This window comes from Hakea prostrata, chromosome 9, assembly GCF_041222555.1.
Source record: "Hakea prostrata isolate BN-2017 chromosome 9, UWA_Hpros_2, whole genome shotgun sequence".
NCBI classification, from domain to species: Eukaryota; Viridiplantae; Streptophyta; class Magnoliopsida; order Proteales; family Proteaceae; genus Hakea; species Hakea prostrata.
This window is the reverse complement of record NC_142608.1, coordinates 50,981,640-51,001,165: the sequence shown is the minus strand read 5'-3', so window position 1 is coordinate 51,001,165 and position 19,526 is coordinate 50,981,640. Positions and strand designations below refer to the sequence as shown.

General features: G+C 37.9%; 1 protein-coding gene across 1 annotated transcript; it reads left to right on the top strand.

The window, feature by feature from the left end:
- The first annotated feature begins 6,941 nt into the window (after positions 1-6,941).
- On the top strand, positions 6,942-18,652 carry LOC149005455 (CSC1-like protein ERD4). Its single transcript, XM_089167931.1, is given in 7 exon segments — positions 6,942-7,433; positions 8,131-8,276; positions 8,430-8,705; positions 13,638-13,982; positions 13,984-14,483; positions 17,417-17,672; positions 18,067-18,652. Coding segments are annotated over 7 exon segments (2,172 nt in total). The 5' UTR covers positions 6,942-7,165; the 3' UTR covers positions 18,448-18,652.
- The last annotated feature ends 874 nt before the right edge of the window (positions 18,653-19,526 follow it).

Here is a 19,526-nt window from a genome sequence, read left to right as displayed (position 1 = left end):
AATTGCATCCACACAAAAATAGTTATCAAACCTAAGTTTCCTTGATACTTTAAAAATTCCAGCATTTTGATGTTTGGTTTCAAGTAAAAAGACTATGCTTGGCCCAATTTTCCTACAAAGCTTTTGTAAGTATTGTTGAGTTAGCAGAGGGCCAAGTCCCTAACAATTCCTTAGACCTTCTAGAAGAGCGACCTCCAACACACATAGCCAAGATTTGGGGAATTGAAAAGAAAAGAGATTAACATTCTACGGTTACAATGCATTATGAGAACATAAACATCTACGACAACCTAATAAAAGAAAAAGAAAACAAACCGAGAAAACCTGCAGATAGAACCACTTAATAGAATAGAGGAAAAAGCATACAATGTGGAAACAAAAGAAGATAAAAACATAAGATAAACCAAAAAGATAGATCAAAACGGCTAATGAAAAAATAGAGTGCTCACAAATATATACATAAAATCTATAAATATAACAAAACACATACTACTTGCAGCAACATTGGATACAATAACAGTTGGGAACAAAAACAAAGGAAAAACGGGTGAGGGAGAAATTTGAACAAAATAGAGCAGCCTAAAATTTACAACATTAAGATTCCAAAAAGTTAACATCAATTATTTCCTTAAACAACCAGGCAAAGAAAATAACTAGAACCATTTCGGTTGATAGGAAAGAAATAGAGAAAGACATTTATGTGATTCAAAAATTCTGCAACTAAGAAGATCATGGAAATCCTAGAAACAGAGAACCAGTTCCACGGCATTGAAGATACTAGAAAGAGAAAAAGAAAAAAAAAAAAAGGGAAAACAGTTGAGACAAAAGAGGAAAACAGAGGAAAACCATCTATATATGTTCAATCAAACCCTGCCGATACGAATCGATGAGAAAAACTATTGTGATACCCTATGGAAGAAGCTATCAAAAGGAAAATTGTATGAAAAGTTAAAAGTTTACAAAAATGAAGAGGGAAAACGAAGTCGTTTCAGGGGAAATACTTACCTGTAAGCAGTCCGGCGTTCTCTGATATCGTCGAGACAGAGAGGAAAAACGGTCTAGTGCCGCAGAAAAAACCCTTAAAGTAAGGGAGATGTAGGAGAACCTAATTCACAGGTTAAGAGGGAAAACCCTAATCGAAGGGTATAAGACGACCCCAAGTCGTCACCGTGAAAAACCCTAATCGAAGGGTAGAAGACGACCCCAAGTCATCGCCGTGAAAAACCCTATTTGCAGGGTAGGCCGTCGCCGTGCGTGGACATCAATAGATTATAGCTACCTCAATGTCTCTTTATCATATTTAGGTAGAATCGTACTTACATCTCTGAGTGGGTTTTTCTTTTTTTTGGTCAATAGATGTTCATTCATTAGGGCGAGACGAACACAAGGAGGCTTAACAGAATTCAGGCACTCAAGGAGGAGAGTTTCGCTCCATCCTACTCACAATGAATAGAGCATACTTTGCCAAGGAGTTAGCCATGCTATTAAGCTCCCTAGGAATGTGAAGGAAATTGATAGGCCTTACACAACTGGTCAATTAAACACATCCTAGACTATTCCCCAACTTTCAAGATGAGGATGAGAGTTCTTGTTCAAAATATTAACCAGTCCGAGACAATCTGATTCTAGCTGCAGATCCGTCCATCCTTCCGAGACACGGTAGAGGAGGCTTTCCCCTTCTGCGAATGGCTTCCCCCTTGGAAATTTGAATCAAAATCTTACCCCTCTTGCATCGTGATGATGAATCCGATTCCCCCTTTGCTCGATTTCAAAACTGCATCCGTACTAATTCTTATTTTGTTTCTTGTAGGTGGGATCCAACTCTGCAATGACGATGGGGGCACCGGTGAAAGTGGTTTCCGAGGTTTGTTGTCGACGAGCTCCAAAAAAGCTTTCTTTGCTTGTTGCACTACTTCGATTGGTGACCAGGATTTTGAATATTGAGTCGTTCTTGGCTTTCCATAAATTCCAGCATATGAAGGAACAGAGGCCTGGAATTTCCTTCTTCCAATCTCCCGATAAGTTTGCAAATTCACTCTATGCCATAATGAATTTATCCACCTGATTGTCAATAGATGGGGGAATGAAAGATAAATCAGCTGCGAACCATGTTGCTTTGGAAAAGGGGCATTCCAGTAGCATATGTTCGGTTGTCTCATTTGCTTCTCCACATCTATTACATTCAGTACTAATGTTAACTCCTCTTCTTGCCAATGCTGTAGCTTTACTAAGTCCTTGAGCACAACACTTCCGTAGGAACTCTAATCTTTGGAGAGGTAGAATATTTCCAAATTTTTTCCACACCCCTTGATTCACTTTAGGATTAACCCTGTGATCATTTCCTTCATTTGAAAGGATATGATAACCTGCTTTTGTTGTGCATAGACCCGAGTTGGCATAACCCAAAACTTGCTTGTCCTCTTGTTCAAATAGGTTCATTTTAATTTTTTTTTATCTATCTGATATCTTCCTTGGAGAAGCAAATGAAACAATAATAATAGTTGCTTTTTGGAAGAGGAAACGGAAGCGGGATCTTGGAGAATATGCTTAGGGGTTTGCAACAAGAGATCGAAAGTACAGACAAAAATGGCTTTAAAGTTGATGAAATATGGACAAACAAAAATGGACTCTTCAGGAACTACCAATTCTCTTAGAGTTGGCAACAGCGACGAAAATGTCAGAATATAAACTTTTCACAAATCCAGTGCTCCAGATGTTTTTTGAGGGGTATGTCAGTGTGGCAGCCACCTTACGGGATAACTGTAAGAGAACAATTCACAATATCTGGAACTGTTATCAGCTATAATATCTATGCAATTTCCTTTTTTTCTATAAAAAAATAAATAATAGCTGCTTTGACCTTTGATATTAAAATCAATATAAAACTATTGAATATAAAAAGAATTCTATTCCATCAATTGGATGGGATTAGGTTCCAACTATTGAAGAACGTAATACTGGTGTCACGAGCAATAATAATATGCGTGATATCTCCAGGCTCACATTTATTATTTCTGTAGCGTTTTTTTTTTTATATTCATCCATAGTTTAAAGATGATGATACAAAAGTTAAATTTCTTCTCTTAACCAATAAAAAAAAAACTTAAATTTCTTCATTTGCTTGCATAATAAGTTGTCAATTAATAACGTAGTTAATGATATTTGAAGATTTGAAATTTATTCACATGCATATTCCTTTAGGCACATTTATTTGGAAAAAATCCTTTGCTGTGCACAGCAGTGCGGCATCATAAATTGACACGTGGCGTATTCTTAATAAACGGTTCAAATTAAAAGGCAGGATTTTAAATGAAAGTGACGCATCTTATGACCCGTTTTATAAAAAAAAAAAACCGTTTATTAGACCCGGTTCTAAATATGGTTGCCTAAGATTTGTTTCCAAGATTCTCCCATCGTTCCTGCGACTCCATCTTTTTCCACCAGAAGCGGCTTCAACACCTTCTTTGGATCTTCTTTTGGCCACCCAGATTTTGCAGGTTCTCCTAAATTTTGTTCTTGCTGTTCCTCTTATTTTATTTATTTATTGTTCTTTTTTTATTTTAAACTTGCGATCATCAGCCTCCCGTTTCTGTATTTCTAGTCTTGCTGTCCATATTTTTGTTCAAAATCAGTGTCTAAAGATGTCACTAAATTTTCTTTAGTTTTTTTTGAGACAAGCACGCTACAAGGTGAAGAACCTCACGAATTCTAAGCACTGAGATGTTGGTTTTGGTTTAATCATTTCATTATTACTCCTGCTAATCTGATACTCAACTTTTGGGTGGGTGTTTTTTTTCTTCAATTCTATAAGGATTTTGTAGCTCCAACTTGTTTCATGTTCTAGTTTCTAGTTTCTAAGCCTGGCTTTTTAATTCCGTGGATGGTTGATGTCTACCCAGGTCTCGTGGAACTAGTGTTTGTGAGCTCAACCGAGAATGCTCAAAGTTGCTCAACCTGCTGGAAACAGAATCAGAGAAGAAGAAAGCTGAGACATCGTACCAATTGAAGCAAAGAGGGGTGAGGCATGGTGGGGAACAACCATTGAATGGGTTAATATAATATTCTTTGAATGTCATGGTTCTGAAGTCTTTCCACCTTTCATCAAATTTGGATCGATGAGCAGAGGTTGCAGAGGTTGAAGTCTAACCAATCATAGGAGATGAGCAGAGGTGGCCAAAAGAAGATCCAAATAAGGTATTGCAGCCGCTTCTTGTGGCAAACTTTTCTCAGTGAAGAAAAACCTTTCTACAATGGATTCCACATCTGGGTGGCCAAAAGAGAAGACCTTGCCTGCAGGAAAAAATAAATCCAGTAGGGAGATGTGCTCATCAATGAAAGGGAAAGAAGGTCGATGGAAAAAGATGGAGTCACAGGAACGATGGGAGAATCTTAGAAACAAATCTTGGGGACAACCATATTTAGAACCGGTCTAATAAACGATTTTTTTTTGTCAAAATATGTCATAAGATGGGTCACTTTCACTTAAAATCTTGTCATCTAATTTGAACCGTTAATTAAGAATATATCACTTGTCAATTTGTGGTACTGCATTGGTGTACACAGTAAGGAGATGTGCACTGTGGAGAATTTTTTTTTTCCTCATTTATTTTCCCTTTTAAAGATACACTGAAGAAAAATGAACAATCCAGAATAAATTGGGATTTTTATTTGCTGCAGCAGCAGCTGGCTGCTGTCGACGGTCCAGATCTCGCCACGTCATCAAAGTATGATCGTGTTGTTGAGATGCAAATACTGAGGGTTTATTGTAAACATGAATTTTCATTTTTACATCTTGAAGGATTAAATTTTTTTAATTTACAAACTCAAGTCCCTCGTATCCAATACCCAAAATCCTCTCTCCTTTTTTCTTCTCACACCGACGATGAGTAGAGGTGGTCTTTTTCTCCAGAAGTATACCGAAAAATATTTCCGGCGCGAGAAGAGCCATCCATCCTCCGCTCGAGCATAGACTCGCGGCATCTAAGCAACACGTAAAGGCCGGCATCTTCCCCCGATCTGTGTAAGGTTTACAAAGAAATAATGGTTGAAAATCTTCTGGTCGGTAGGGGTGTTAAAAAACGCCGAGGTCGAGCCTCGGCAACCCCTCAGAAGAAGAAAGGAACCGAGAAACCAGAACGGAACCCTAGATCGCCTCTTTGTAACTCAGCGATACCCAAACCTAAATCTCAGAAGAATTCAAACGCAGACGGGCAGAAGAATTCAAACGCAGACGGAGAAGAAAGAGAATTATGAAAAGAATCTTTAAGAAGGAGATTCCTGCGGGAGAAATGATTGAAAACGAAAAAATTTCAAGCGGAAGTGATTCAGACCGAAAATGGAGGATGGAGGAGAATCGATTGAAAAAATGAAAAGATTTCGACGGAACCCTAACTGAATTGGAAGACAAGTTGATCTCAGAGGAGAAAAGCAGGAGATGAATATAACAGGTTGACAGAGGAAATGGCCGTTCCTCCGTCAAAATAAGCTGCCATTAGTGAAGGAGCGCACCTTGAGGGCGGCGGAAATCGTCCGATCCCCATCGTATAAGGTCGCGAGATCCGTGATGTCGTCCCTCCATCTACCAACCGAGCCTAGGGTATCCACCCTCTCATTCTTCTTCTCCTTTAAAAAATCCTTCCGATCCCAGATTGAAGCTTTCGGCGGCATGAAAAAAAGGCCAATAGCATTGACAACCAGGAGACGAATATGAGAGAGGTTTTGGATATCAGATAAACGAAGGACTTTGTTTGTAAATTAAAAAATTTAATCCTTTAAAATGTAAAAATGAAAATTTAGCATTTGCATCTCAACCACATGATCAAACTTTGATGACGTAGCGAGATTTGGACCGTCGGCAGTAGCCAGCTGCTGCCGCAAAAAAAAATCCAATAAATTGATGTGGCCAACAGTATCCATTCTAATCTATTAAAAGCTTAACATTTTCTTCACCAAAAAAAAAAAAAAACTTAACATTTTTAATTCCAATAGTGAAGAGTACATCAGGAAAATGTACTTTCTACCTTTAAAGAGGATCTGGATTTCTCTATAAAAGCAAAAAGAAAAAAGAAAAAGAAAAAAGAAAAAGAAAAAAAAGGAGAAAGAAAAGTAAATGAAATTGACTTTTTGGTACACCAAATTGATAATAAAAAACTGTTCCTACTTTCCACATTACCTCCAGTGTGGAAGAATTGTGTGGTTTATATTAATACACGCGGGAGATTGGCAGAAGCCTTGCTTTCCACCGTTCACAGACTACAAACACTCTCTGGATGGTTTTCAACTACAGAGTAAATATTAAAATATCAAAATTAGTAATCTTAATGACAACCATGTGGGTCCCACCCCCTTATCGTGTGTGTAGTGTGTACATTGTTTTTTTTCTTCCTCCTGATGGACAGCTGATCCAGACTCGTGGGATTATGGCTACCTCATGCCTTGTTGTCATATATTTATGTAGGATCATACTCACAAGTCACATCTCTGAGTAATGAGTGATGATAAGGATTGACCAAAGGACCGTCTGCTTAAACATGTGATTGAAAAGTGTGAGACAGAAACACCCAGATTTTTTGAATTATTAAGCTTTGGTTTTGGCTGTTCGATTGAGATCGAAATCTCAACTGAAATTTTGATCAGACAGCCTAAATTGTATTATTTAAAGAATTAGTACATTAAAGACGCTGAACTGAAACAAGGCCCAAGGAACACAGTCCATCCAGGAACTTGTAGATACATCTTGCTTCATTGGAATGAAATCTTGATCAAAATTTCGATCTCGATATTGAGATTGAACGGTGAGATTGAAATCTCGACCGAAATTTCAGGCCAACGATCCAAAATTCCGGTTGAAGGTCATGCACATTAGTTTGGGTCTACTTGCTACTCTGTAGTGTTTTGAGTGTATGATTGGGGTATTTAGGTCATCATACTCGTGCTTTCGTAAATCACAATTAAAGCGCGAAATGACGGTTGAGAAAGCGAGCTTTGTGAAAGCGTCCATTTTCTCCTCCCGATAACGGCTACTACTCTCTCACTTGCTCTGTTTCTAGTGAACGGAAGTTTCATTTCATTTTGGTGTTGCAACCGTTCATCCTCTGGTTTCACTTTGAAGACGATAAAAGGAGCAGTAGAAGAAGGAAACGAAGGAAAGAAGCACTGAGGAGATATGGATTTCTCCTCGTTTTTGACGTCGCTTACGACTTCGTTTTTGATATTTGTGATTTTGATGTTTGTGTTCGCATGGCTCTCCAGAAGACCTGGCAACGCTGTTATTTACTACCCGAATCGGATACTGAAAGGATTAGATCCAGGGGAAGGTCCAGGGTTTAGAGGTCCATTTGCTTGGATTTGGGAAGCGTTGCACTCCACGGAACAAGATATTATTTCTTTGTCTGGCGTTGATACTGCCGTTTACTTCGTCTTCTTGAGCTCCGGTGAGTGTAAGCCAGTCATTTGCAATTTTTTGTTCTTTTTGGGAAACAGGAAGAGATTTTTCTCCATTTCCGTTGGAGTGTGGTACATAACCGGAAATTTCTGGGTAGATCTCGGTCTTTCACAATGTTTACATGGAATTGGGAATTTCCATAGATTTGTCTAACTTCTCTGTTCTAGTTTCTGTAATTCTCAGATTCGTAGTTGACATGTTTGTTGCTTCCTTTTAGACACTCACATTACTACAATGTCTCTCTTTGCTTAATTGATTACATGCCAATTTTCCCAATTCCCCTGTGAGTTTTCTCCACTATATTTTATCTTGTTAAGCATGTTTATTTTTCTAACTGTTTTCTGGGGGTATTTTCCAACTTTCCCCTGTCAGATTGCATCTGGATGGGTCCTTGTTACTACTTTATCTTTCTGGATTTTTTTTTTCTTTTTCTCGTTCTTTGTTAATGGTTTTCTCAATGGTCTTTTTGATGAAGAACCTTCCTAGAGAGAGATCCTCTCTGGTTGAGTTGGGGTACGGCACTTATCTTCCCTGGAATTTTGTACCTATACCTATAAGAATATTTGTGTGTGGAAGGCGAATAACGATCTTTACTGCTCTCAAATTGCATTGATGACCTGAAGTTAAGGAATTGTTTCTTTGTTTCCCCTACTCATGATCTTCACTTGTTTTTATTTCTATGGCAGCACTGGCCATCTTGGTTTTATCTGGCGTTGTGCTACTACCAGTTCTTCTGCCTGTAGCTGCAACTGAGCATGTTAAGGCAACCACAGATACCACCAGCAATGGGACCTTCAACAATCTTGACAAGCTATCGATGGGAAACATTGAAGTAAGCTATATGAATTTCTCCTTCAGGTTTTATTTTCCCATTCAGCTTGTTGTCTCGTTTTGAGAACTAAGTGGCCATCTATACCTACATTGGTTGGAATACAGTGCAGCTAGAATCTCTTTTGTTTTTTCAAATTTTCTTTATGTGTTTCAGGAGAAGAGTCCAAGACTCTGGGCATACTTGATTGGAACGTTTTGGGTTTCTTTTGTTACATATTATGTCTTGTGGAAGGCGTATAATCATGTATCTGAACTGAGAGCTAGAGCTTTAATGTCTCCAGAAGTGAAACCTGAGCAATTTGCTGTTCTCGTCCGAGACATACCTCAGGTACATGAAGGTGAAAGTCGTAAACAACAGGTTGATATGTATTTCAGAACAATCCATTCAGAAACATTTTACCGCTCATTGGTGGTCACAGAGAACAAACAGGTATACTTTTTAATTTCTCTCAATGTTGCTGATTCCATCTATATAGGTTGAGTCTACTTTTCTGGTGCCAATGAAATTGCATTGATGAGTGATGATTGTAAAAGGATTGGGGTAGTTTCTGGCACATAAAATGCTAGTAGAAAATCTGTCTCAAATGCCATAGTTCTGTTAGAGATGAACTTCATAGGAGATGATGTTTATGTCACCAAACTTATCACTTAACTTATGGACCGTCTCCACACTTCAACATGATGCTTATGAAAATTTTATTATTACTATTTGTTTGAACTATTAAATAAGCATAATGATTGAGAAAAATGGAAAACACGAAAACCCTACACATGATTTGCTAATCGGAAAGCCAGATCGACTACAAGGTGGGATAGGAATTGGAACGAATTCAACTTCTGGATAGCAATTTATGGCCACTTGTAAAGGACAAGGACTGCTGAATGCCTAGTTTTTGCAGGTTGGTGGCTTTCGTCTTTCATTTATTCATCAATTGAAAGACCTTCGCTTTCGTAGCTTATCGAATAAAAATTAGGATGATCGTCCGAGTCATTCTTTATTGAGAGATTCAGTCTTCGTGCTCTGTCTGGGAGTATGCATATCCCGGGATCTATCGATCCTTTAGAGCTTTCTTTCACACATCATATCCTATAATAGGACAGTCCCTGTAATGACTTAGCCTAAGCAAAAAAAAAAAGGAATGGTAAGCATTAAAGTAAAGAAGAATGCTTCTATCAGCTTGATGAACTCACAATATACTTGGATGGCCCACCTAGTTGTCTCGTCCGTCATCCACTCCCTCCCTTCAAACTTCCTATTCTTCCGCTTCGCTTGGTCAACCGAATCAACAACAATTGGATATTCAATGGCCTATGTCTATGGAACTGGGTCCTTGATCTGGGAAGGGAGACTGGTCAAGATGGATTCGGATCTTCGACTGGATGGATCTACCGGAGGTGAAAGCACTTCATTGCTACTGGCTCTCAATCTAGATCTGCAAACAGTGAATCTATAGGAGGCCTTGCAGCTGCAGCTGACCTGGCCTATCTTTCTGATCCCTTGTTACTGAACTGACCTTCTGAGCATACGATGGATGGAATTGCATATTGGTTTTCTCTTGGGTAAGAAAGGTGAGAATATGCCCTAAGGTGGTGGTCGTTAAAAGGAGATCTTGGAAGTTATACAGATAATGGCATTAAAAAGAAATTTATGGTACAGTAAAAGATTCATACTGGGGTTACTTTATTTTCTTCATACTTTTAGGGTTGATAATCCCAAAGAAGAAAGGTGGTAATGGCCACAACTGGTGATTGTTACTCATTCTACATTACTTTCATATTTGGTTTTCTCTCATCCAAACTGTCTGGGCCTTCTAAATTCTCACATATGAGTTAAGTTTTTGCCATTGGTCCATCTCAGCAACTGAGTCTTTGACTATGGTTGCTGAACATTTTCCTTGAGATTTCCATTTAAGACATTGTAAAATACGGCTTCTTCTGGCCATTTTCAGTTTACATGACTATTCTAATTCAGTCTTGTTCATCTCACCAGTCATAGCCACCCGTATGCAGTCCAGTGTTCCCACATATTCAGCTGAGCATCTTCATTTTTCTGTGTTATTTTCATGTATATGTTATTCCGTAGTCACTGGATATTCTCCTCAAAGCTGTAAGTACTAAACATTACTCAGTTATCAGCTGAAGAATTTAGTTGTTAATAAACGGTTTTCATCAAATGCTATACAAGAACCTTGAAAGGCAAAGAATAGAATGGTAAGTGGACTGAAAGTATATAGTTAGGAAGATTGTTCCTGTGGAGTATAATTTTTTTTTTTTATTTAGTTAGATTACATCATGTGAGTGTTTGTTCTGTACCATACAAACAGTGATACATCGATATGATCTCAGGATACCCCAAATATAGTAAGGATCCAAAGGTGATCAATGGGGAGTAGTAAATTATTGTTCAGAAGGTATTTTTTATTCATAGGCCCCAATGGGGGCATTTATAGTTACAATTTGAGTAAATTCTATTATGAGTAGGATAAGGAAATACAAAGCAAATAGAATAGAAAAAACAATCCTAGATATTAGGAAACCTAGTCTAACAAAAAATATGAAACTAATATAAAGCATATTAGAAAACCAAAGATATAACTAAAAGAGGAGTCTACTCCAATTAGGAAACCTCAATCATACTTCCAACACTCCCCCCTCAAGTTGAGGCATCGATATCACACATGCCTACCTTGGCCAGAATAGTATAAAACATTTGTCTAGGTAAACATCTGCAACTTGATCTTCAAACTTCATTAATAGCTTATAGATTACATGTGCTTTATAGACTTCCACTTGCTTTGGCCTCATCTCTACCGCAACTTTAGGTCTCCAAGGAAGAACGTCCAAGAGAAAGGTAGAATCTTCAAATGTTGAGAAGACCAAATTTCTACGCAAATCTAAGGGAAAATATATTTTTGGGATAACATCTGCTAGGGTTCAACAGGAAAAGTGAAACTTTAGATTTGTAGTAATGTAAGATCTCTAAAGGGAAAATTTGTCAAGTAAAGGGACAATCCCCAAAGGTAAGGGGTAAATTGCCAAGAGAAGTGACAATCTCCATAGGTAATAGAGATCAATTTCTGCATAAGTTATATACCAAATCTTCAGCAAGGTTAGACCTTCAAAGTGGAAGATGTCAAGGTAAGGGGCAAATCTTCAGGGGTAATAGAGATCAGGTTCTTGAACGGTCAAAAAAGTTAAATCTATAGTAATGTTAGATCTCCAAAGTGGAAGATTGCCAATGGTAAGGGATAAATTTTCGAAGGTAACAAAGATCAAATTCTACACAAAGAAGTCTGAAAGTGATAGAGGTCAAATTTTATACAAGGAAGTTTGAAAGAAAGACATTCGAACAATGACTTTAAAAAATGTAGACAGTACTCTTGAAGTAAACATTGAATTGTAGACATCTCAATCTCCCCCACACGTGTAGCTTTACATGTGGGTAAAACAATGACAAAGGAAATCCCTAAATGAGGTCCATGGTCCCCCAAGGTTAGATAATGGCCATAATGTAATTAGAAGAATTCTTAGAAGATAAAATTCAAGAGCACAATAGAACAAATCTAGAGAAAAGGACAAAATCTGAAAGGTCCAACTGATACTCTCTCATCTTCCCCTTTTTTTTCTCCTTACGAATTTTTTTTTTAATTTAGAAAAGAGACCCTTGGATATATGAGAAACATAGATAGACCCCTCAATATATAGAAATTCACAAAAGGACCCCTAGAATACCCCATGGAAATATGGCAATTCACAATTAGGTCCTTGGAGATATGGGAATTCACAATGAACTCCCTAGAAATATGCGAATTCTCAATAAAGTCCCCTAGAGATATTCAAATTTACAAAATGACTTCCTGGAAGGCATAAAATAAAATTTGAGGGGCTAATGTGTTATTTTAGATCAACAGAAGCGCTTGTATGGCTAAAAATAGAAATTATAGGAGTTAAAGGTTTAGGTTGGGTTGGGTCGATGGGTTCATCGGTTCAGTTTTCTCTGTTCTTCTTGTAGGTTTAGAAAGAGGAGAAACGAATACGGAAAAAGGATGAGTAGCAAGGACCTTGTGATACTATCTGGAGCAAGAAAGATGGTGTTTCCAGGGTATAGGTTGAGTTACAAGTGGAAGAAAGGTTGCGGGGTGATGTCTATGGTGGTTTTGTGATAGCTATTTTCTGGTTTGTAGCCTTGCAGAAAAAAACAGAATTGCAGAAGAAAAGAGTCAATGGTGCTGGAATGAAGGAAGAGTCGATGAAGCTGCAAGTTGTAGCTTGATGGTAATTGCAGGTTGTGATGGGAAAGGAGGCTAGCAATGGGCTAAAAAAGGAGTTGCAGGGTGTTGCGATGATGCTGGAATTGTGAGCGATGGCGGATGGATATGCGATGGTAGTTTCAGGTCTAGCGATGGCTGAAAAAAGTGGATTGGCAGTTTAACCGGGAAGAAGAAGAAGGTGAATTGCAGGTACGGTTGTTGGTAGAAAAAAGTTGCAGGTGGCAGAGGTTGAAGAAGTCGCAGGAGGTTGAAGGAGCTTCAGGTAGTGAAAGTTTTGGTTTCTTGCAAGTTTGAAGATGGCGGTGGTAAGAAGTCTGGTTGAGGATGGATATTGTGGAGTAGCAGCAGCGGTAGCGATGAAGTGAGGCAGCGGCAATGACAGTGAGGCAGCGGCAATGTGAGGGAAAAGAGAGAGACTTGATTCCTCTAGTTCCCTCTTTCTTCCCTAATCGAAATTAGGCTTTGATACCATGTTGGAATTTGAAGAAATTATTGTTCAAAATGTATTTTTTGTTCATAGGCCCCAATGGGGTATTTATAGTTACAGTTTGACTAAATCCTACTCTGAGTAGGATAAGGAAATACAAAACAAATAGAATAAACAAAATAATCCTAGATATTAGGAAACCTAGTCTAACATAAAATATGAATCTAGTATAAAGTATATAAGAAAACACTAAAATAGGAGTCTCCTCCAATTAGGAAACCTCAATCATACTTTCAACATTGTTGTCTTAATTGGTCGACTTGTAGTCTGATATGTATTTCTAAATCACGGTCTGGCTGTTCATTTGAAAGTACTTATTAGGTGGAACCCTAGAAGTTTCTTTGATAGCTTACCTTCATGTGGTGCTCAAATGTTGCCCAATTTCCAAGCAATTTGTCCTTTGAATCTTTTTGCAATTCTTGTTGTGCCTTTTCTTTAACCATCCAAAAATATGTAGCATGTCAGATGGCTGGTTTAGTTGTCTAATTCTGTTTAAGGGCATATAAGACAGCAGTTGGTCTATTGTGTTTCAATTGAAACTGATTTTTTTGGTAGAGTTTAATATATATTCACTTAAAAATATTACTGACAAACCGATTCCCAGGCCAACGAAATTTGGGAAGAGTTGGAAGGATACAGAAAGAAGCTTGCCCGTGCTGAAGCCATTTTTGCAGCCTCGAAAACAGTAGCAACACCAGAAGGAACAAGGCCAGCAAACAGAGTTGGCTTCCTTGGTCTTATTGGAAAAAAGGTGGACACAATAGATTACTTGAATGAGAAGATTAATGAACTGATTCCAAAACTAGAATCTAAACAGAAGAACACCATTAGAGAGAAGCAGCAAGCGGCAGCTATTGTCTTCTTTAATAGCAGGTTGGTTGCAGCTTCTGCAGCTCAGGCTGTTCACTCTCAGATGCCTGACTCATGGACAGTTACTGAAGCTCCAGAACCCCCGTCAAGTAATATGGAGTAACCTTACTATTAAGTTCTATGAGAGAAAGATACGTCAAACTATTGTTTATGTGGTTGTGGCTTTAACCATATTCTTTTACATGATTCCAATTGGTTTAATCTCTGCATTCACAACTCTGGAGAACCTAGAGAAATTACTTCCATTCTTGAAGCCTATTATTGAGGTGAATGTGATTAAGACGGTATTGGAAGCTTATCTACCTCAGATTGCACTTATTGTGTTCCTTGCTTTGTTGCCGAAGTTTCTAATGATGCTCTCTAAGGCTGAAGGAATTCCTTCTAAGGCTCATGCTGAGAGAGCCGCGTCAGGGAAGTATTTCTATTTCACAGTTTTAAATGTTTTTATTGGAGTTACCGTAGGCGGGACCTTATTCAGCACATTCAAGGATATAGAGAAACATCCAAACACGATTGTATCTGTTCTGGGTACTGGTCTTCCTGCTAATGCGACCTTCTTTCTTACCTATGTGGCATTGCAGTAAGTTTTTTGCTTTCAATTTCCTCTCTTTCACCCCCTCCCCTGTAAAAAAGAAAAAAAAACACACACAAACACACACACACGCACGCACACTCTTTTTCGGTCTAAATGTTTAACTGAGATGTACTTCAGATATTCTAATTTGTGTTAGGTGCATCGTGGGTTATCAAGATTATGATGCATAGAATGCAATTCTCATGAATTTTCTTCTTCATTTTACTTCTAGCTAGCATTAATTTTAGGTGCTGAATTTTCCTAGATGAGTCCTGTGAATGTATGGACAACATTTTAGAATCTTTTATTATTTTTCATTTAAAAGTAGGGATAATTACTGTTGCCCCCCCATAATATATTTTAATTACTAAAGGGATTGTATTCTTTACGAAATTGCTATTGCCCCCCTCAATTCTGATGGTGTTAAGTGATTAGTACGGTTGCATGTTTAATGTTTATTTTTCCCTTCTAGAATTAGAAAGCCAAAAGAGAATGTATCCTCATTTAGAAAAAGTCATAAAATACCAATTTTACCCTAGCATTCTTGTCATTTCGGATTCCGAAAGTCGGATCTCGATGAGATGAAACCTATTAGAAGTAGAACTTCCCAAAGTTTTATACCGTCAAATTGGAAAGTAAATAAACAAAAGCCATACTTAGCCGTCTCTTTCGCTCGCAATAGTTTAGTACTGGGAATTAAACCTATTGGAAGTAGGAACTTCCTAAATTGATAACGTCAAATTGGAAAGTTAATAAAAACTTAAAAATAAGGCCAAATTGGAAAGTAAGTAAATAAAATCTGAAAAAAAAAAAATCCTATTTTTTATTGCCTTGTATTTGAATCTCAAAATAGGGGAGAAGAAGACAATTTTGTTTTTAATTTTTTAAATTTGAAAAGATGGTTTAGCACTTTAGGTATAAGGTTAATTTTTCCCTAATTAATAAGGGTAGTAAAAATAATCTGATACAAAGTGTAGACAAGCAATATAAAGCCTCAGGTTATTGAATAAATTCAGAGATGCCATGTTATCATTTAACTAATGGTACTTAATGGCAGGGGGCATCAGTAATTATAGTAAAGTCTAAGGTTAAATTACTAATTTCAAAAAGTATAGGGGTTAAGGTTGTAATTATGCTATAATATAGGGGGGCAACAATAATTATCCCTTAAAAGTATTATGCTACACTATGGCTAGTGCAGAGAAAATCCATATACATAAGTGGAGTGCTTTGATATTGCCAGACTACAGCTCTGGGTCCTAGACAGATCTCAATTATGCTTATTGTTTTGAAGAAACCAAACTTTTCCAATATAATCTACTACAATAATATTTTATAGAGTTGTCTTCAAGCCTAGCATTTATGTGATCTATACTGGTGGAGAAAAATTTCCTGATGTGCAGAGTCCACATTAATTTTGTAGTGCCCTAAACCCTAGATACCAGACTTCAACTGTGAACAAGCTCTTCACACCTTGAGTTTTGCTGAATGCTTCATTTTCCCCCTCTCATAGGGTGTATAGTAGACCCTACTTTACCAAGGGAAAGAAACCGCCTCTCCTCTTTGTATCATACTTCCTCTACTTTTTCTTTTTCTTTTCCCTCCTTTTTCTTCTTCCTGTAATCTCTCATGCAGATTAATTCCTTCCCCCTTGTGCTGTGCACAACCTTGTTTCCCATTTTTTGTTTCCTCTCCTCTCCTATGTATTTGGAGACACTTGGGTTCGTACCTCAGAATTGTACAATGTTTCTGTCTAATGTACATTTGAACTTAAACATAGAACAATCTATGCATTTCCTTCTTTTCTCCCTGCCTATTGCTTGACAATGTACCAAACCTGACTTTGACACCATTCATCAGGGACTAATGTATGGCCACAAAGAAGAAACCAAGAAACAGTGACAGATAATACTAGGGATGTGTGATGAAGCACAAATGCCTACAACTAGCCAAGAGAATAAGCAGTTATTTTCTTGTTAATACTAGTGTAGGAAAACATTCTACACCACTCTCCACCTCATGAAGTGCTCTCTTGTGCTTGTTTTCTTTTTCCCCTTAGAGGCAACATAAAAGAAACCCTGATGTAAAAGAGATGGATCTACGATCCAACCAAATATAGACATATTTATTATATAGAGCAGTATAGAATACCATAGATACAAACCCAATTTTTTTTTTTTTTTGTTGATCTTGCTCAAATACACCAGGTGGCTTGTAAAACCACAAATGCCATACCTCTTCCCCCCCCCCCCCTCCCGACCACATCTGAAGTCATGTTCTTGGGAATGTTGTTACTCATTTTGGCATCATTTACCCCATAGTAGTTTCTTATTAGTTTACTGGTTGAGGCTACCTTTATTCTTTTAGTTGTAATTTATCCATCCTAGTCTATTAGCACTTCTGATTCAGCATCTGCTTCTAAACTTCTATTTGTCGTATGCGTTCTATTGATTTCACCCTAAAGCCCATGACCTCTAGTCTTATAAAGTACATTCTATTTTTTTTTTGGGTAGGCCCTTCTTTCCTCATCTCTCAGAAGTCAACGTTCTTTTATTCCCCTTTATGTGTATGAATTCCACTTAACTATAAAAGATGAGAATTCACTGGAAATATGAAGAGAAAAAGCTAAATTACATGCTTTGTTTTAAAACTGGGATAGGGCTGAAATTTGAGATTTAAATTGTGAACGGGTCCTCATGTTTTAGATTGCCCAAACCAGCAATCGAATCAAGCTGCTGAGTTCTTTGTCATTGAAGCCATATAGAAGTCTTTTTCTTATTTCCTACTTTGGTTTTTTTTTTTGGTTGGGGGGGGGGGGGGGGTTGTGGTCTACTTGAAACCACATGGTACATTAATTATGCTTACTTCAATTGGCCTAGAAGCTATTGAGCTGGACGGTTTCCTTATCGTTGAGTGTACTGCTTTCATGAATGTCTTAGGTTCTTTGTTGGCTATGGGCTTGAGCTTTCGCGGTTAGTACCTCTGATCATTTTCCATTTAAAGAGGAAGTATCTCTGTAAAACTGAAGAGGAGCTGAAAGAAGCCTGGGCTCCTGGGGATTTTGGTTATGCGACAAGGGTTCCTAGTGACATGCTAATCATCATGGTCGTCCTCTGTTACTCTGTTATAGCTCCTATTATTATTCCATTTGGCGTGATTTACTTCGGCCTTGGATGGCTTGTTCTTCGAAATCAGGTTTGTCAAAATATTCTTTACACTGTCACACAGATACCATGTATGCTCATCTGAACTTCAGTGTCAAGACTCAGTAACCTTCAAAGAAACTTGGAGGAGTTCTATTTTAAGTTTTTAAACTGTTTAGGCCTAAATCCAATGGAGCCTACACAGCATGTATGATAAGGGCATTTAGGAAATAACTATGGCTGGAACCTACCTAGTGGGCTTCCCAGCCAACTTGGAACCGAATAATCTAATCTCTGTTGATTCGGAGATTGTGGGGGATAGGAGAGAGATGATTTTCTCGTTACCTTGATCCCCTGTAGAAAGCCTGTTCCTATTATTTGTTTGTTGATCTTGAAAGTTTCACCAAAGGACTTCCATTTTTACAGTTGACATTTCTTTCATACAGGCCTTAAAAGTGTATGTTCCATCATATGAGAGCTATGGGCGTATGTGGCCACACATGCATTCGCGTATTCTTGCAGCTCTGATTATCTACCAAATTACAATGTTTGGCTACTTTGGACTGAAGAAATTCCCCTACACTGTTCTCTTGATACCCTTAATCATATTTTCTTTCATCTTTGCTTACGTATGTTCCCAGAAATTTTATCGCTCATTCAAAGCCACTCCTCTTGAGGTTGTCTGCCGAGAAGTGAAGGAGATACCCAATTATGAATTCATCTTCAGAGAATTCATCCCACCAAGTTTGAGGTCAGAGAAGTATGATGATGGTGATCAGTTTGATGATGCTTTCTCTCAATTTTCAAGGGCAGATTCATCCGTTTGATGTAAATACAGGGAAAACCTTTAATTTCCACAGAATTTTCCTCCTTTTTTTTCTTTAATTTATTTTAATACTGTACTATTAGCAAATCATGGAACCTCATTTGGCCTGGGTTGTTCTGTTGTTGATGTGCTATAAGAACATCTCTTACAGAGCTTTGTAATCTGTATATTATGCCAATAGTGTGTGAAGTTTCTGTTTGTGCCTACTTGGATTAAAAGATTTTCCTTCTTGCCTACTTGGATTTCTGTTTCAGTAAACATTATATGGTATGAGTGAGTAGTTGTTGGTGTTGGGTTTATTTATTTATTTGTTTTTATTATTTCTGAATCCCTGGAGGATCTGAATCTGAGTACTCTAGTTAACTGTCCTTAAAATTCTGAACTTAGGTATTGATCACCAATTTAAATCTCACTTCATTGTAAGTTTCTTACAACTTCAAACCTTAATCGGATGAGTGAAGATAATGTTGTATTATTTTTAATATAATAAAATATGTTTCATTTTATTGGATTTGTAAGTGCGGAAAACTTTCCTTTATTTATTTTAGGAAAGTGTATTATTATATAGTCCCACATTGGAAACCGATGTGTCGGAATCCAGGTTAATTAATAGGTACCACCTATTAACTCTAACTTATAATAATGAGACTCGCCAGTGTGTGTGCAGTGTATGAGTGAGGACGGTATACCGTCCGAGCGCACACGCGCACGCGCGGGCTGTGGGTGTTTGTGGCGCACGCACTTAGCACTTAACACTTAGCACTTAACATCGCTTCGAGCGAGATCAAATCTAAATCGTGTGTTATGATTAACGGTAGATCTAGGGCGATGGAAGTAGATCCATAAATATTGTTTTGATGGTTCAATATGGACCGTTAGATCGTGCGGCCGAACGATCCGACGGCTCATATCTGAACGTCAGCATTTGTATCCCTACAGAGAGGTGCACCCATACGAATAGAGTCATGAACTGTTCAGTAGAGGCACCTCAATGCCTATAAATTCGTCTAGCTTCACAACAGCAGTACAAGAGAGAAAATTCCGAAGTCTTCTCTGTTCCTGAGTTTTGCGAGTGCTTAG